Here is a 20489-nt window from a genome sequence, read left to right on the forward strand (position 1 = left end):
CAGGAAATCTTAACCACTGCTGGACTGAAAGAGTATCTGGGAAATGCAGCGATGCTGTTTATGTAAGTATGCCGCCTTATAAGTCTACTAGAGATCCTAAGGGATTTGCCTTCGTGGAATTTGAAACAAAAGGACAGGTAGTAGCAAAAGCTATTGAGCTAGGTCCTGAAAGTTTTTAGTTTTAAAGCAAGTACACCCACTTGCAAGTGTTGGGAGCCCACTCTTGGAATATCTTGGAATCATGAACACCTTTAACATTTCGTTGAAACAAAACTGAGCTACGAGGATGGTGAATGCTGTCTGTGTAATAATTATTTTAAAGCAGACAATAACAAGTGTTAAGTGAGGATGTGGAGGTATTGGAATCCTCACTCAATGCTGGTGGAATTGTAAAATGGTAGTCACTTTGTAAATGTTTGGTGGCTTCTTAAAATGATAAACAAGACATCACAGGACCCAGTAGTCACACTACTAGGTATACACCAAAGAAAATTAAAAACGTATGCTCACCAAATGACTGCTGGTGGCACAGTGGACAGAGCATTGACCTGGGACAGAGGGCCCAGGTTCAAAACCCTCAGGTCACCAGCTTGAGCGTGGGCTCATCAGGCTTGAATGTGAGCTCACCAGCTTGTATGCAGGGTCGCTGGCTTCAGCGTGGGATCATTGAAAATGACCCCATGGTCCCTGGCTTGAGCCCAAAGGTTGCTGGCTTGAACCTGAAGGTTGCTAGCTTGGGCAAGGGGTCACTGGCTCAGCTGGAGTTGCCGCCCCCCTCCCTGCCCTATCCATCAAGGCATGTATGAGAAGCAATCAAAGAACAACTAAATTGTTGCAACTAGAAGTTGATGCTTCTCATCTCTCTCCCTTCCTGTCTCTCTTTCTCTCTTTTAATTCATCTCTTTCTCACAAAAAAAACAAACCAACCAGCATATGCTCACCAAAAAATTGTGCACACTCACTTCATTATTCTTAATAGCCAAAATATGAAAGCAGCCCGAATGTCTCTCAATTGAGAAATGGATAAAAGAATTGTGGTATATTCATACAACAGAATACCACTCGTTTATAAACAGAATGAAGTATTGATATTGCTACAATCTGGATAAACCTTGAAAGCATGCTACTTAAAGAAGCCAGACTGGAAAGGCTACATACTGTTTGATTCTTTTTATATGGAATGTCCAGAATAGATATATCCAGAGACAGAAAGCAGCAGTTGCCAGGTGCTCTGGGTGGGGTGAATAGGGAGTGACTGCTAATTTGTACTAAGTTTCTTTGTGGAGTGATAGAGAGGTTCAAGAATTAGATAATGGTGATACCTGCAAAATCTTGTGACTATACAAGAAACCACTGAATTGTATGTGTGTGTATATATATATATATATGTGTGTGTGTGTGTGTGTATGTGTATATGTATATGTATATATATGTATATGTGTGTGTGTATGTATGTATGTGTGTGTGTGTGTATATATATATATATTCTGTATTTTTCTGAAGCCGGAAACGGGGAGAGACAGTCAGACTCCCGCAAGCACCCGACCGGGATACACCCGGCACGCCCACCAGGGGGCGACTCTCTGCCCAGCAGAGGGCGATGCTCTGCCCCTCCGGGGCGTCGCTCTGTTGCGACCAGAGACACTCTAGCGCCTGGGGCAGAGGCCAAGGAGCCATCCCCAGCGCCTGGGGCATCTTTGTTCCAGTGGAGCCTCGGCTGTGGGAGGGGAAGAGAGAGACAGAGAGGAAGGAGAGGGGGAGGGGTGGAGAAGCAGATGGGCGCTTCTCCTGTGTGCCCTGGCCGGGAATCGAACCCAGGACTTCTGCACGCCAGGCCGACCCTCTACCACTGAGCCAACCGGCCAGGGCAAATTGTATATTTTAAGAATATGAACTTCTGGTATAATTAGATTTCAATAATAAAAGATCCTAGAACAATCAAACATCCACCTGACAATGACATGAACCTTGAACTATACCTTGCACGATATACAAAAATGAACTTGAGTAGGATCACAGACCTCACATAAAACCTAAGACTGTAAAAGTTCTAGAAAAGAAGGAAGAAAAATCTTCGTAATCTTAGGTAAAAATTTCTTAGATATGACACAAAAAGTACCATTTTACAAGCTGATAAACTGAACATCAAAATATAAAACTTCCGGCCCTGGCCGGTTGGCTCAGCGGTAGAGCGTCGGCCTAGTGTGCGGGGGACCCGGGTTCGATTCCCGGCCAGGGCACATAGGAGAAGCGCCCATTTGCTTCTCAACCCCTCCCCTTCCTCTCTGTCTCTCTCTTCCCCTCCCGCAGCCAAGGCTCCATTGGAGCAAAGATGGCCCGGGCACTGGGGGTGGCTCCTTGGCCTCTGCCCCAGGTGCTAGAGTGGCTCTGGTCGCGGCAGAGCGAGGCCCTGGAGGGGCAGAGCATCGCCCCCTGGTGGGCAGAGCTTCGCCCCTGGTGGGCAGAGCTTCGCCCCTGGTGGGCGTGCCGGGTGGATCCCGGTCGGGCACATGCGGGAGTCTGTCTGACTGTCTCTTCCCATTTCCAGCTTCAGAAAAATACAAAAAAAAAATAAAATTATATATATATATAACTTCCTCTCTTTGAAAGAGCATGAAAGACAAGGCATAAAATGAAAGAAAAATATAGATGATTCCCATATCTGATGAAAGATTTGTACATATTTAAGTAGAAATTTTTTCTTAAGAATACAAGACTATATTTTAAAAGTCCCTGAAAAGTTAATAGTTAAAAAAAAACAGTCAAATTAAAAATGGTTAAAAGATTTAAAGAGACAATTCAAGTTGTGGATGGCAAGTAAGCAGATGAAAAGCTGCTCAGTATTAGTCACTAGAGAAATGAAGATTACAGCCACAATGATACACGGCTACACACCAGTTACAATGGCTAAAACGAAGAGCACTGACAAGACCAAATGTTGCTGAGAATGCAGAGAAACTGCAACTCATATATTATTGGTAGGAATGCAAGATTGATACACATCCTTTGGAAGACAATTGAGTAGTCTATTATTATGTCAAACATATGTTTATGATAGGATCCAGAAATCCAATTCCTGATATTCACTCAAGAGAAATAAAAATATATGTTTATATGTGAATTTTTATACAGGAAACAACCCAAATGTCCGTCATTTAGCAAATGGGTAAAGAAACTGATACACCCACGTATTGGAACACAAACTGATATATTATGGATGAGTGTCAAATGCTTCCTGCTGAATAAAAGAAGCCAGACTTAAAATGGACCATATTGTATGATTCTGCTTATATGATATTCTGGAAAAGATAACTACAGGGCAGAAAAACAGATTAGTGGCTGCCAGGGGATGTTGCCAGGGTAGGGAAATGGGCTGACTGCAAAGGGGCACAGGGAACTCTGAGAGAAACGTTCCATATTTCTACTGTGGTGGTAGTTACATGCTTCTATGTGTTTGTCAGATCTCCCAGAGCCAAACGCAAAAACAGGGTGAATTTCACTGTATGTAAGTTATAATTCAATAAACCTGACTTCAAAAAAAACTTGGCTTTACAAAAATACATGTTAAAAATACCAATTTAGACCAAAAAATATGACTCCATAAGCATTACCACTGGCCTAATACAACCCCTCTATTAAGCAAGTATCTTTCAGTCCCATCATCTTACACTGAGCCTACAGTAACATAATTCAAATCAGGCAAGCAAAATATTCTATTTAAATCACAGCATCCAGCATTTGCCCCAACCATGTAATATTCATTAACATTTTTAAGCAGAAAGCATTAATGAACAGTAGCAACCCATTTTCCAAATTTTCAAAAACATACTTGACACCAGCAAACTCCTTACAAGACGTTAGTTCCATTCAATTACTTTTTACAGTGGACTACTATTTTCAATTTACTCAGTACGAGTGGCTAAACCACGGGGGGCACCTGCTAGCTTGGTGAGTGGTATCTGAGCTTGGGCTAAGAAGGTAGCTTTTCTCCTGTTCCCAATTCTTAAATTAAAAGCTCACATATACATGGCAATACAGGTGCTATTTCTTTCAGCCACAAGCCAAGGAGCAGTTGAGGCTTGAAGTCTACTCTGACACCTGTTGCTGGACTTACTGGACTTAGTGTCCAGGACAGGCTAATTCTCCTTGATGCTCTAGATATATTCTCTGGATAACAGGGACACATAATCATAATTCTCTTTAACCCTTTGAGTAGTACAAACATTCATGTACATCCTCGTGCCTCTTGACCATCCAAGAGTATGATCAATTTATTTTTAAAATGTGTAAAGCAACATTAAAAAAAGGCAAATGTAGGTTCTTCTTGTTTCCATAAATTAGTTATCAAACAAACATGATTTTAAGTTAATAAAACTGTAACTGGAAACTAATTTCATTTTTTGAAAAAAAAACAAAAAACACAACAAACAACTCACTCCCAGGGGTCAGCGACCAGGAAGAAAACACTAGTCAAAGAGTTAGATTTGGCCCTGGCTGGTTGGCTCAGCGGTAGAGCGTCAGCCTGGCATGCGGGGGACCTGGGTTTGATTGCCAGCCAGGGCACATAGGAGAAGCGCCCATTTGCTTCTCCACCCCCCCCCCCCCTCCTTCCTCTCTGTCTCTCTCTTCCCCTCCCGCAGCCAGGCTCCATTGGAGCAAAGATGGCCCGGGCGCTGGGGATGGCTCCTTGGCCTCTGCCCCAGGCGCTAGAGCGGCTCTGGTAATGGCAGAGCAATGCCCCAGAGGGGCAGAGCATCGCCCCTGGTGGGCGTGCCGGATGGATCCCGGTCGGGCGCATGCAGGAGTCTGACTGTCTCTCCCCGTTTCCAGCTTCAGAAAAAGAAAAAAAAAAGGGGTTAGATTTTGAAATGCAAACAGCAATGTTTTAAAGGTTGTTTTTTGTTTTACTTTAATAAGAACTGCATTTGTTCCTCTTGCCATTCTATCTTTTTAGAACCCAGAAAAGGGTACCTTGCAGATAAAGTGACAGGTACTGAGGAAGCCTCAGTTCATTTTTTCTTTTTTCTTTTCTTAAACAGCATTGTCAGTAGTTGTCCCTGGGCCTCCCACATGCCCCTCAGTGAACAGAAGGACCGGGGCAGTGACGATTCACTGGCAGACACCAATGCTCAGCGAGCGAACCTTCCCCATCAGCAGGGGCTGGAGTGCTCTAAGACCATCCAGCTTCACGGGCTTCTCTATTCCCCCACACCTTCGAAGCCAACAAAGGAACTAACCCATTTTGTCATTAAGATAAGCTGATACAGAAGGCAGTGATATAGAAGAAAATACAATACAGTGAAATAACAAAATGTGCAGTACCTTGTTTTTAGCTAATTCCTTTTCAAAATAGCATTTTTCTTGGGCGATTTCTTTCTCTGTTTTATTAACCTGCCCGAAGGGGAAAAGAGAAAGAAAAGGGTCACTGTTAAAGCAGCTGACAGGCTCTACTACAGCAGACACACCCTACTTGGCAATTAATATACATGCACACAAGCAGAGCAGAACATCCTCTCAGAAAAAGGGCCACTCTGGGAGGCTTGAGGCAAAGCAGATTCACAAATAGCTCTGAAGATAGAAAGACACATCTGCACATCAGACTGCTCGTTCTCTCCTAACTAGGAAGACAGGGCTGTTCCCCCTTGACCTACATTACTTCACTCCTTCAGGGGAAATCAATTTTTTAAACTGACCCCTAAACTAACATGAAGATGTGTGTGAACTATTAGTTAACATTCATTAATGCTGTGTAAGGGTTACTATTTGGCACAGACTACTTCACATGCTGAAAGACACAGATTAGCCATATAAAGATTTCTTTAACGGGCAAGTCTGACAAACAGCATGTGGGCTGTATAGCACTAGAAATACAATTTCAAATACAATGACCAGCACAACTAGGAGCTAACATAAATCTGCTTCTACCTACCTCTCTCTGAAGTCTTTCTTTCTCTGCCAGCAGGGATGTATTCTCTTGCAATGATGCTTCCAATTCACCTCGCAATCTTGCAATAGTTGATTCTAGCAGCTCTTTTTGCACTGCCGTTCTCTTCTCAGCATCTTGTGCTTTCTGGATACACTGGTTATGCTCAAGGATTAGATGGTCCCTATGGGAAGAGACCAAGGAAATATAGAAGCTAAATGAGAGTTCTTTAATAGAAAAACTAAATGTTCTTTTAAAACCTATCTCTTGCCTGACAGCAGTTACCACAATGTTCTATAGTTCTTTGAGGGCAGAGTGCTTTTGTGGCTGGCCCAGCAAATATAGAGTTACGTGTTTTCATTAAAGATAAGAAATACAGATGCAAGAACAAAAAATACATAAGAAGTTGCTCGCAATTTACTTACAAATGTGTTTGGAGTTGAGTTTTCTCATTCTGCACGTTCTGTAGCTCACTTGTGATACTGGCATTGGCTGTGTCCAGGAGGAAGTTTTGTTCTTGAAATGTATGTGTCATCCTTTTCTGCTCTACCTGAGTGTTAGAAGTAATAGTAAAAGCTGAGATGCCAGAAAGTCATTTTACAGGGTTGTATTCATAACTGATCAAAGATACTAAACTAGCTTAAAAAGACAAATTTTATATATATACACGCAAGTATATATACAGTCGTTCCTCGCCATATCACAGTTCACTTTTCGCAGTCTCACAGTATTACGGATTTTTAAATTGTATATACTTAATTTTGTATTGCAGATTTTTCACTTGATCGCAAATTTTGCAGTATATAGGTATTTTTATATTTTTATTATTTTAATTATTTTGTGTCATCACCTTCATCGTCATCAGTACTACACAGCTGATTCATCATCATCCTCATATTCAAGTTGTAGTATATTCACTGGTGAGTACCCTTATAGCATTTTATATGTTGTTAAAATTACGTAGGTTTAAGAGTGTAGAAAGTGTTTAAGTTCATAAGAAGTGTTTGTAAGAGTGTGGGAAAGATTTATAAGAGTGTGGGAAGGGTTTATAAGGCCTTAAAATATATATAAATAATAAAATAAATATAAGATTGCTACTTCGTGGATCTTTGCCTATCACGGGGGGTTCTGGAACCTCATAACCCCCTAGACAAGGGACCACTGTATGTAAAACACCTTTCCTAACAATTTTATTTTAATGCCCTTCTTTGTCCCCACCCTGACTTGACCATAATACAGTACTATCATTTTAGCCTGACCAGGTGGTGGCACAGTGGATAGAGTATTGGACTGGGATGAAGAGGACCCAGGTTCAAAACCTCAAGGTCGCCAGCTTGCGCGCAGGCTCACCAGCTTGAGCATGGGATCAGACATGACCCCATGGTCGCTGGCTTGAAGCTGAAGGTCACTGGCTTGAGGCCAAAGCCACTGGCTTGAGAAAGGGGCCACTTGCTCTGCTGTAGCGTCCCCCCTCCAGTCAAGAAACATATGAGAAAGCAATCAATGAATAACTAAGGAGCTGCAAAGAAGAATTGATGCTTCTTATCTCTCTCCCTTCCTGTATGTTTGTCCCTATCTGTCACTCTCTCAGTCTTTATCACAAAAAAACAGACAGACAAAAAACCCTATAATTTTATAGTGCTACTTGCCAAAAATCAAGAGTATTTATTTACCTAGCTTGCTGCAAAATTCATAAACCTTCTAAAATGAGCATATTTTAGACATAAAATTTATATTAAGAATAATTTTGGTACTTTAAAATTTCAATATGATACATACTTTATTTCTAAAAGTAAAACAATATCAATTCATGTTAAGTAGGAAAAACCTCCATCACTGTTGTCTCCCCCTCCCACCTATTCCAAATAATCCCACTCTCCAGGGAAATTCACGTTTAATAGTTTGGTGTAAATTCTTTAGAGAGTATCTGAAATTGCACTCAGATACTGTTACTATAATAGTTTTTGCACAATTTATCTTCTCTGGCTCACCATTTTGGAATTATAAACATATAACATTTTTATACATACCCTCTCTACATGTGATTTATAAAGCTTTTTTTGCAAATACACTACATATCAACAACTACTTTTTTTTGTTTGTTTGTTTTGTTTTGTTTTGTTTTGTTTTGTTTTTTCATTTTTCTGAAGCTGGAAACAGGGAGAGACAGACAGACTCCCGCATGCGCCCGACCGGGATCCACCCGGCACGCCCACCAGGGGCTACGCTCTGCCCACCAGGGGGCGATGCTCTGCCCATCCTGAGCGTTGCCATGTTGCGACCAGAGCCACTCTAGCGCCTGGGGCAGAGGCCACAGAGCCATCCCCAGCGCCCGGGGCCATCCTTTGCTCCAATGGAGCCTTGGCTGCGGGAGGGGAAGAGAGAGACAGAGAGGAAAGCGCGGCGGAGGGGTGGAGAAGCAAATGGGCGCTTCTCCTGTGTGCCCTGGCCGGGAATCGAACCCGGGTCCTCCGCACGCTAGGCCGACGCTCTACCGCTTCAACAACTACTTTTGTAAACAAATTTTAAAACACTTATTTGATTTCAAAGCAAAACTTCACTTTCACAATTGGTAAAATTGAGTCCCACTTGTATAACATTTCAGAATTTCAAAATGTTTGTGACAGTTTTATTTACGTATGTGATATTATTGAGTCTACTAAATTGTAAGTTTCGTGAAAGTAGGGATGTTGTCTTGTTCACCATTATAATCCTATCTAGACCTAGCACCATACTGTGCAGCGTAAACAATAAGTGTTTGCTGAATTAATACAAAATATTTACTGTGTACCTGTTCTGTGCAAAATATACTTAGCACTGTGGGAAATAACAAAGATATTTAAGACAATGTCCCTTCTTTGAAACTCACAATGTTATACAGAAAGGGAGCTATGTACATAAATTACTAATATGGGATGCAGAAAAGAGAGGAAGTATAGCATATGATTGAAAACACTGGCTTTGAAGTCAGACCTCGGTTAAAATCCAGCTCTCTACCCCTTATTAGCTAAATGACTTCCAGCAAGTTGGTCAACTTCTCTTAAATCTCATTTTCCTCATATGTTGAAAGGAAAATAATAAATATTCCTTTATATGACTGCTAGAATTAAAGGAGGTAATATATGTAAAATCCTTAGCATAATGCTTGGTATATGGTTCGTATACTCCAAAAAAAATAGCGTTATTATTATTATATTCTATTTAGGGTCCCAGGAGTATAAAAGTTAAAAGAGAAAACTGATCCCTTCTGGTTGATCAAGTTTCCTGATGGAAGTGAGTCTTAACAGATTCGAAGAGTTGAAGATGATATAAAGTCCATTCTCAGCAGAGGGAGTGGCAGAAGCAAATAGAAAAACACAGGTGTCTGGGGACAGGTAAGTACTTTCAGGTCAGTCATAGTGTTCTCCATGGTTCTATAAACAATGGGGCCGGCAATTACTTTTTCATGAGGCAACGGTATCTGAGAAGAAATCATTATGAAGGCACTAAGTATAAGGACCAATAACCCACTCTGGTGAAAACTGAAAACCATTAATAATAATAAAAATAATTCGGTAAATTTCTTGGAATTAACTGTTAAAATATTTTATTTATCCAGTTGGCCATGTACATTTCCTGATCACTTAGCGAGGATGTTTTCTGTTGACTCGATCAGAAACTGACCACTATTAAATGAATACCTAAAGAACGGCTTACTGGTCAGTAAAAATTTTGGCTTTTTTCATGCTAATGGCCTGAAACATGCTGTTCAGCTCTGAATACTTCCTAGTCAGTTAGCCCTAAGATAACATATACAGCAAGTCAAAGGTCTCTCCAACAAATACTTATTTTTACTTATGTGTCATTATTTTTGATGATTGCATATTTCACTAAATATGTAAACCAAAGTTATTTAACCTTTTCCCAATTGATATTTCATTAGATTATAAATACTTTCAAATATTTGGAGTCAACATCCTAAATAGATCTAAATTAAAGGAGAAACTTATTGGTTTGGTGAAGCAACAGAAGCTTTGCTTTTTGACAATTTATTGATCTTCTGTTCTTTACAATTTTGAACACAGGTCAAATAGAGCAAGACACCTAAAGAATGCAATCTATAATGTAGAAGTCTGGCCAATATTACAGAAATGTATTCCCAGAATGGGATGACTATTCAGAATTGTTTAGCTAGTAACTCATAATATTTAAGCTCCTTCAGATCAGCAATTATAAATTCATAAAAAGCAAAATACAGATGATTGTCATTTCACAAGATTAATTTTCCAAAATAAGACAAAAAATCTTGTGTGCGACAGATTTACCACACATGTAGTTTATATTTCTTTTCTCCTTTGGCTATTTTGAAATTTGTGCTCCTAGGGAAAATATTTATCTGAATTATTAATTATTTTTGCAAAGTACATTTGGCAAATAATTATGTTTTAATGAACTAGTTCTTCAGGGATGAGGACAAATAACTCTGAAGGATCAATAGAAAAAATACTCAAAGAAATGGTAACAAAAAAAGAAACAACAAATAAAAGATTATCTGGAAAAGTATCATAAGTGGTATGGATAGTACAGTTGTTACGAACACATTCAGGAGCATTTTAAAGTTATAATCAGATGTACAACCTATTCATCAAGGAACACTTACGGGTGAGAGAGAACTCCTATTCCCTGAATAAAAAAGCTAATTTTCTTTGAAGCCAGACTGCCCGAGCTCAAATTCCAATTCTGTCATGTATTACTTATTATTACACCTCTCTGTATTATCAATTTTCTTTCTTTCTTTTTCTTTAGAAAGAGAGAGGGATAGACAGAAAGGGAGAGAGATAAGAAGTTTCAATTCACAGTTGCAGCACCTTAGTTGTTCATTGATAGCTTTCTCATACATGCCTTGACTGGGGACTCCAGCCAAGTCAGTGACCTCTTGCTCAAACTAGTGACTCCGCACTCAAGCTGGTGAGCCCACGCTCAGGCTGGCAACCTTGGGGTTTCAAACCTGGGTCCTCACCATCCTAGGCCAACGCTCTATCTACTGCCTCACCACCTGGTCAGGCTCAACTTTCTTATTTTTAAAATGAGAATAAAAATAATTTCTATAATACTGCTATTATGAGGATTACAATGTATTAGTAACATGAGGTATTTAGAATTGTGCCTGAAATGTAGAATGGGTTCAGTAAATGTTACTATGCATACAGCAACAGTAGTTATTATTTTATAAAAGAACACATTTATTTTTATTTCTCATAAAGAGAGCACAGAAACATTATAATCCTAACATTAAAGTAACCAAATTGTCCTAACAAAAAGTTATTTTAAGTGACTATCTCTTAGGGCCCTACAAGAAATAACTTGCTTGCCTGCTTATTTGGTGACTCTTCTCCATACACATACATGCATACATACAAAACATCAGTTAAATTGGGGAACTTCTATCCCATAGAAAATTGTTACACCCAACTCCAAAATCCAGCAAGCATTTATTAGGTTCCTACTGTGCTATCTGCATTAGAAGATACAAAGTATAAGACATCTCCCTTGAAACTGAACTGCATATAACCTGATAAGAGGAAAGAAAGGCATAAATTACTTGGGAATAAATTAGAGATAAATTGCAAAGTGTAGACTAGCACATGATTTAGCTGGGTATCTCATATATTTACATGTCATAGGAATTTGGAGAGCGAAATAAGAACTGCAATCAATTTGATAATATTTCATAGATGAAATAGATCTTATGAAAATTACAATTTGGATAATGGCAACGGTATGAGTTTAAATAATCAGGATTAATCTTGGTTCTTGGTTCCTTAATTGAACAAAGTAAATAACATGTAAAAAAACTAGAGAAATGAGAAGATTTACCTGCACCTTCTCTGATGCTTCATGAAGGGATATTATTTCAGATCTCAAATATGCATTTTTTTCATGTTCTTCATTGAAAGACATCTGCACATTCTATAAGAAAAAAGAAATCTCTCTTTTTTCTTCACATGTAAGAGCTAATACATCCATCTCTATCAAAATACCTGTTCTGTCCCCCCTCCAAAAAACTAAAAATTTTCATCACCATTGAGCCAGCTTTACAAGAAATGTTAAAGGGTCTTCTTTAAGTGGTAAAGTAAAGGCCATAACCAGAAATAAGAAAAATATGAGAAATGAAAAACCTTACAGGTAAAGCTAAATATTCAATAAATACAGGAAATCAGCCATTTAAAAAGCTACTATGAAGGTTAAAAGAAAAACCACAATAAAGACTCAGGAGATAGACAACACAAAGACCTAAAATATAACATCAATAAAAAATCATGGAGAAGGGAGTTAAAAGGGAGTCCTTCTAGATATATTTAAACTCAAAATACCTATCGGATTAAAATAGACTACTATAGATAACAAAAATTATATACACAAATCTCATGATAAACACAAACCAAAAACCTATAAAATATATACAAATAACAAAGAGGAAAGAACTTTAACAAGAACAGCAAATCACATGGTAAAGATCAAAAGAAGAAGGGAACAGAGGACAAGTATAAAAACAACCTAAAAACAATGAACAAAATGCAAATAAATAAATATGTACTTATCAATTACTCTAAATGTTAGACTAAGTGATCCAACAAAAAGACACAAGGTAGCTGAATGGATTAAGAAAGGGACCCACCTATAGGCTGCTTACAAGACTCACTTCAAATGGAAAGACATACACAGACTGAAAATGCAGAGATGAAAAAAGATATCATGGAAACAAATGAAAAGAAAGCTGGAGTACAATAATTACATCTGACAAAATAGACTTTAAGACAAAAAAATGTAAAACAAGTCAAACAAGGACATTATATAATTATAAAAGGGTCAATCCAAGAAGAGGTTATAATACCTGTAAATATCTATACAACCAATGCAATAAGACCTAAGTATATAAAGCAGTTCTTAGTGGATAGATACAAAGGGTGAAATCTACTGTAATACAATAATAGTAGGGGGATGTCAGTACCCCAATCACACCAATGGATAGATCATCCAGACAAAAAATAAATATGACAATAATAACCTTAAATATCACATTAGATGAGATCACCCTGAACATTACCTCAAGAAACAAGAAAAATCCTAAAGAAACACTACCTCTACAACTAAAGGAACTAGAAAAGGAACAAACCCAAAGTAAACAGAAGGAAGGAAATAGTTAAGATTGGAGCATATTGTTATGTAACCATCACTACCAAAAAGTAATTATTATTGCTAACATTTCGTAAAAAAGTTTCTTTACAACAGCTAGTTTGTATTAGGCATAAAATGCAAATAAATTTCGTTATTTTTGCCAATCTACCTTTTTCAAACAATAATAACTACATGAAATAACTTATTTCCTAACACCTGGCTGACATCAGTTCTGAATATACAATTCACTTATACAAACGTTCTTCAAGATTTTAGGAGAATCAGGAATAGAAACCAACATGAGTGAGGAAGTACTAGTGAAGAGAGGAAAGACCATCTCAGCATTCTCCAACCTCAACGCTTACCTTCTTTTCTTCAACCAACTTGGAAATGAGGTCATCTCTAGAAACTGAAAATAAGAAGTCCACATAACTATTATAACACTTCAGTACAATTACAATGAAATCACATGGTATGTTTTCCCTGAGAAGCTTCCTCCTCCCCCTTCCCCCACCCCCGTCTGTATTCTAAAGAAATAAGAAGAACACAAGTATTTCTATCATATTTTTATAGAAACTAAGTCAGGAAATTATCAAGAAACTGGTCCAGAGTATGTGCTATGGTAAATAAGGTCACATTTTACTCCATGCATAGATGATGATGAATCTGAGAGATTTTAAGCCAGAGGTGTACACAATCAAAAGCTTTTTGTGGCCCTGGCTCTCTGGCTCAGTGCTAGAGCATCAGCCGGGAGTATGGACGTCCTGGGTTTGATTCCCGGTCAGGGCACACAGAGAAAACCATCTGCTTCTTCCCTCCCTTTCTCTCTCTCCTTCTCCTCTCCTCTCCCTCCCCTCCCCCCTCCCCCAGCCGTCATGGCTCTGGATTGGTTTGAGTGCATTGGCCCTGGCGCTAAGGATGGCTCTGTGGAGCCTCCACCTCAAGGGCTAAAAATATCTTGGTTGCATGGCCCTAATGGGCCCAGCATCCGCCCCAGACAGATGGGGGTCACTGGGTGGATCCCCTGGGGGTGCATGCAGGAGTATGTCTATCTCCCCTCGTCTCACTTGGAAGAAGAAAAAAAAGCTTTTTTGTTTGAGAGATCACTCTTAACCGAGGCTCAATAAAAACAGGGAGATCAGTTTCGTAGCTGTAGCAATAACCAAGTGTAAAACAATGAGCAGGGGCCCTAAGGTAACGACGATGCGACAGTGCGGATGCAGACGAAAAACAGACTAGAAAACAACCAGTGGGGATAACTGTCAGGACGTGGTGGATAACTGGTAGCACAAAGGCAATGGGTGAATCAGGGAAAATATCTAGTGTTCCGACTTGGGCAGCAGGGTGGATGGTGCGCTCTTCAACTCAAAAGGGAATACAGGGCAAGGGGCAGTTTGGGGATAGAATGAGAAAAAAGAATTGCAATATAAAGTTTTCATCATGTGTTTTTAGATATCTGCAGGGCACCCATATATAAATATGTTCGGTTAGCAGTACCATTCCATCTGGAGCTCAAGAGGATGATCCTGTGTGGAGAAAAAACACTTGAAAATACACAGAGAGTGCCTGACCTGTGGTGGCGCAGTGGATAAAGCGTCAACCTGGAAATGCTGAGGTTGCCGGTTCAAAACCCTGGGCTTGCCTGGTCAAGGCACATATGGGAGTTGATGCTTCCTGCTCCTCCCCCCTTCTCTCTCTCTCTTTCTCCCCTCTCTATAATGAATAAATAAAATCTAAAAAAAAAAGAAAAGAAAAAAGAAAATACACAGAGAGTATGTACAGTAAAAATAAAACCAAAGACAGAAACGGGAACAGTTTGGCTTTGTACATTAGTAACCAAACAATGAAAACTTTTCTCAGTAATGTTTTGGCTTCATAGAAAATTTATAGGAATCCAGGGAAGTTTTGTTCTATTTAAATACTCTAAAGTTGGAAAATTACAAAATACATAAAAACTCACATTTTATGTAGGATACATACAGAAAGCATGTATTTTTGAATGTCTGAGTCCAGGACTCATTTCAAATAGAGTAAATTCTAATTTCAAATATGTGAGGGATTAAAAAGATAAACTATAAGACCCACTTTGAAAATTCCACTAATCAAAGTAAGAATGAAAGGAGAGTGCTTATTTTACTTAGGAGAATAATTTAACCACTTTAATTGGTGGGTGGGGAGATATGTATACTTATTGCTAATAAACCCAATAAACAATTACATTTTTTAATTCACTGAAGCAAATATCTACAGGTATTCCTTTTATTGATCTAGTTAACGTAACTATTTACACCTTAAAGCAACAAAATTGCATGCAAATAAAGAGCCTATTATTAAATATAAAGCATATATATTATAGTTGGTATTCAGACAGGCTTCCTTTTCCTGTTTGAATTAGTGTTGTTTCAATCCTCATTTTTATTCCATATATTCTTTACAAAATTCAAAAATAAAGCATTAATCCAATGAGAAAGTAACATTTTAAAAAATCACTTAATCAGAAGGACAACTAATATAATACAGATCTGTGTTTTAGTCCCCGCTACCCTCTTGACTGTTGTTCCTCGGACAGAGATCTTTTTATTTTTCTGTAGTGGGGTATATTTTCTTATCTTTTTCACAAGGTTGTTGTAAGGTTCACATGAGATAATGTGGCAGCACCATAAATGTAATATATTTTTGTAGCCATGAAATCATAGGAAGACAGAAAATTACATATCTTGCTTGGGGCATTATCATTGAGAACTTCACTAACTAATTCACTACTCAACAATTATACTGCTTACAAAAATTAGGAGATATTTCAAAATGAATATGAAGCAATAAAATATCCCCTAATGTTTGTAAGAACTGTATAAGGAAAAAGGGTACTTCCTACTAAAAGCTGTAAGTCAGAACACTGAATGGATTGCTCTTGCTCTTTGCTCTATGGTTTTTATCATTTTCATTTTCCCTTTGGTATTCCCTGCCCATTACAGCCAGAGAGCAGAGAAGGCACACTGGCAAGAACACCGGGCTTGCAGTGAAAAGATCCAGGTTCAGGTCTAGTTTCACCCTTTATTCCTTCTATGACTTTGAGAAGAATAATTTTGCATGACATGGGAGCATTCTTGTAAAAGCTCTGGGTAAACATTGAAATGTATTCACATGTGAGGTACTGCACTGTAACTCTTTGTGATCTGTACAGCCGAGACTATCTGAAAACTGCTTTACAACCACATATCAGAAACAGTAACATGATAAGGGGCGGTGAGCTGAAAGAAGATGAGTCTGAGCAACCTGGGATCAAGTCTAGCGTCTTCCGTTTCCTAACTCGGTTACCTCTGAGGACTGTTTACTCATCTGTAAAATAAGAAGATTAATCTAAACTCTAAGGGAACTTACATCCATTTCTTTCTTTTATTAAGTGAGAAGAGGGGAGATAATGAGACAGACTTTTCCTGCATGTGCCCCGACCAAGATCCGCCCGGCAACCCCCATCTGGGGTGGATGCTTGAATCAACCAAGCTATTCCTAGTGCCTGAGGATGACATGCTCAGACAAAGCGAACTATCCTCAGTGCCCAGGGTCAACACTTGAACCAATCGAGCCACTGTCTACAAGAAAAAGGAGAGAAAGGGGAGAGGGAGGGGAAAGAAGCAGATGGTTGTGCCCTGACTGGGGATCAAACCCAGGATGTCTGCATGCCAGGCCAATGCTCTATCCACTGAACCAACCAGCCAGGACCACATCCATTTCTGTAAATATAAGTTAATCAAAATAAATTGATGACTTAAGGAATGGTGAATTTGACATAACTGGTTAGAATCAGTAGGTTACCAGGGATTAATGGCCCTATTTCCTTATTAACATTCTATTATCCAATATTCAATTTAGATTTCTTAGAAACCAAGTACTCCCAAGTCAGCAAACACTTAAACAAACCTGAAAAAATCTAAATAAAGAATAGTTTAAATCAAGTGGATCACCAACATTCTCTTTTCTCAGTGCCACAGACGGAAAGGAAATCCGCAATTTTTTTACATTCAGGCCCATGGAAAATACTGGTAACACTGGCCCCTTCGAGAATTTGAGATCTTAACAGTTTTTGCACAAAATTCCAAAAAGTAACATAAGTGTAATTTCTAACATCTATTTTCATACTTAGATCAGACTTGAGCTGTGAGATAGCAGACTCCAACTCTCCTTTTTTCCGTTGCTCCTGTACCAGTAGTTCTTGGGTGTTCTGCACAGAACTGCGTAGGGCAATGCAGTTTTGTTGCAAAATCTGCACCTGAAATTGTATAAGAAAAACTCTTTTTGTATAAAGTAAAGACTTCTAATAAACTACCTTCCATCACATGTGTGGGGCAGATTTTCCAAAATGAACATGGCTGGAGGAAGGAGGGTTTACCCACACGTCCCAGTTCCAGGTCTCAGCAGTTAAGTGTCTCACAACAGGGCCGTCCACAGAACTTTCTGTGCACTCGGCAACACACCAGTCCCCAGCCACAAGTGAATGCTGAGGTCTTGAAATGTGGCCAGAGTGAATGAGAAATAGAATTTTTAATTTTATTTTAACTAATTTAAATTTAAACAGCCATATGTGACTAGCGGCTACTCTACTGGCAGTGCGAGTTACGGCAATAAAGAATCACTTGCAAATTCCTTAAGGATTCTTTTTATAATTCTATTGTGAAGGCCAGCAATTAAAATAATTAAGTTAAAATAATAGGTTAAATACTAATAGGTTATTAATTATTAATTAAATAATAATGAAAATAAAATTAGGTTAAAATAAAGATTATCTAATCCAATGGTAAGTATTAGGATTTGGAATTACTAATTGCCTTGGGTACTTAGAATTAAATATATTCTACATTACAGGTAGATATTATAAATAACAACTATGATAAAGGCAAAAATATATTGAAATAAATAATGAGAATTGAAAACAGCCATGTAAACACATCCCTGGTTATTTTACTTACTGGTATTCTTTTAAGTATTAGCTCAGTTTAATCTTTATTTTTTATCCATATCACATACATATAACAAGAGACCAGAGTAACGCCTTCTAACATCACTCCCTGCAATAGAGAGTGTATGATGGAGGGAAGGAGACCCTCCCAGGAGCTAAGCATTCAGCTCTCCAAAGCCTGGGGCAAATGAACCTTTCTCCCTCAACTGAGTGACATCAGATCCTTTCTTATTTTGCACTAAAATATTTAAAATAGTAGCAAAAATGTTAACAGGAGATTACTAAAATAAATAACTTAATAAATGTAGAGAAAATTCTCAAAGCTACAGGCTTATAGGTAAAATTATCAGCTTTTCTCTTTTGGTTTCACTTCCCTAACATATATTAAGAGGAAAACAATACCTGTTTTCGTTCCACCTCCACTGTTGATCCCATTTCTTGTATTTGCAGTAGCATGACCGATTCCGATTTCTCAAGACAATACCTTAGAAGCTTTTCCAGAGACAGTTGTCTCTTTAGCTACAGAACAACATTGCAGTTAGGCGAGACCTCAGGAATATCATAGCGGTTTAACAGAGATCAAAGTCACTGTGGAAGGTCGACCACACATGTCATCTCATCCACATTCTGCATTAGTTTATGACCACTCAGAAACATGCCTTTGTTTTTCCCTAATAGGTAACCTTCTAAGAAATGCAGAGTCAAATCTGTTGCCCTTGGCCCTGGCAGGTTGGCTCAGTGGTAGAGCGTCGGCCTGGCGTGCAGGAGTCCTGGGTTTGATTCCCGGCCAGGGCACACAGGAAAAGCGCCCATCTGCTTCTCCACCCCTCCCCCTTTCCTTCCTCTCTGTCTCTCTCTTCCCCTCCCGCAGCCAAGGCTCCACTGGAGCAAAGTTTGCCCGGGCACTGAGGATGGCTCTGTGGCCTCTGCCTCAGGTGCTAGAATGGCTCTCATTGCGGCAGAGGGATGCCCCAAGATGGGCAGAGCATTGCCTCCTGGTGGGCATGCCAGGTGGATCCTGGTCGGGCGCATGCGGGAGTCTGTCTGACTGCCTCCCCGTTTCAAGCTTCGGAAAATGCAAAAAAAAAAAAAAAAAAAAAAAAATTCAAGATTTTATCAGAGCACTCAGAATTAAGACTTTCCCAATTAAAAAATGATAAATGGCAATCAACGATAGTCTTTTAAGCAAATGATGATGGAACAACCACAAAACTAGATATCTTTCACAAAAATTAATTCAAAATGTATCACGGGCCTAAATGTAAAATTTTGGTGATGTTGGGTTTAGTGATGACTTTTTAGATATAACACCAAAAGTATACTCCCTGAAGGAAAAAATTGTTAAGTTGGACTTCATTAAAATCAGAAGTCTCTGCTCTGCAAAAGACACTGTTAAAAGAACGCAAAGATAAGCTACAGACTGGCGAAAAATATCTGCAAAACATGTATCTGATAAAGAACTGTTATCCAAAATATACAAAGAACTCTTAAAACTCAACACAAGAAAACAAACAACCCAATTACAAAACAAGCAAATGATCTGACAGACTCCTCACCAAATAACATAGAGATGGCAAATAAGCATATAAAAAGATGTCCAATATCCTATGTCATTAGGGAATTAAAAGTTAAAATAAGGTATCACTACACACCTATTAGAATGGCATCAAATCAAAAACCTGACAACACTAAATGCGGAGAGGATGTGGAGCAACAGAAACTCATTCATTGCTGGTATAAAAGCAAAACAATACAGCCATTTTATAATTCAGGTCAACAGCTTCTTACAAAGCTAAACCTAAGTTCACCATTTGATCCAGCAATTGTGCTCCTGTTTTTACCCAGATGCGTTGAAAACATGTCCACAAAAGAACCTACATATGAATGTTTATTAATAATGGCCGAAGCTTAGAAGCAACCAAGATGTTATTCAGTAGGTGAGGCTAAGTAAACTGTGGTCTATCCATACAAAGGAATATTGTTTAGCAATAAAATGAGTTCTCAAACCACAGAAAGACGTGGAGGAACTCAAAATGCGTGTGCTAAGTGAGAGAAGCCAGTCCCAAAAGGCTACACACCATTTGATTCCAACTGTAATAAAAGCATAGAGACAGTGAAAAGATCAGTGGCTGCCAGGGGCTCAGGAGGAGATGGGCAGAGGGATGAACATATGCAGCCATTTCAGGGCAGTGAAACTATTCTGTATGATACTGCAATGAACAACGAGGGAATGTTACTATAAACTAAAGACTTTCATTATGATGTATCAGTACTGGTTCACCAGATGTAACAAATGTGCCACACCAATGCACTATGTTAATAATTGTAGGGATGGGGAGAAAGGCTTTATGGGAACTGTTTCTGTGCAATTTTTCTACAAATTTAAAACGTCTCTAAAAAAGTCCATTAAAATATCTAAAATTTAAAATGTACTAAGCATAATACATTGCA

General features: G+C 38.8%; 1 protein-coding gene across 1 annotated transcript in view; it reads right to left on the reverse strand.

The window, feature by feature from the left end:
* The window catches only part of LOC136306200 (coiled-coil domain-containing protein 150-like), a 68441-nt gene that overhangs the window by 33842 nt on the left and 14110 nt on the right, over positions 1–20489 (reverse strand). The window contains exons 6-12 of the mRNA XM_066232546.1: positions 18441–18557; positions 17222–17351; positions 13447–13490; positions 11780–11872; positions 6349–6473; positions 5930–6107; positions 5323–5391 (exon numbers count right to left, since the gene is read on the reverse strand). Coding sequence (XP_066088643.1) covers positions 5323–5391; positions 5930–6107; positions 6349–6473; positions 11780–11872; positions 13447–13490; positions 17222–17351; positions 18441–18557 — 756 coding nt within the window. The remainder of the gene's footprint in view (positions 1–5322; positions 5392–5929; positions 6108–6348; positions 6474–11779; positions 11873–13446; positions 13491–17221; positions 17352–18440; positions 18558–20489) is intronic.

This window comes from Saccopteryx bilineata, chromosome 5 (genome assembly GCF_036850765.1).
Source record: "Saccopteryx bilineata isolate mSacBil1 chromosome 5, mSacBil1_pri_phased_curated, whole genome shotgun sequence".
Classification (NCBI taxonomy): domain Eukaryota; kingdom Metazoa; phylum Chordata; class Mammalia; order Chiroptera; family Emballonuridae; genus Saccopteryx; species Saccopteryx bilineata.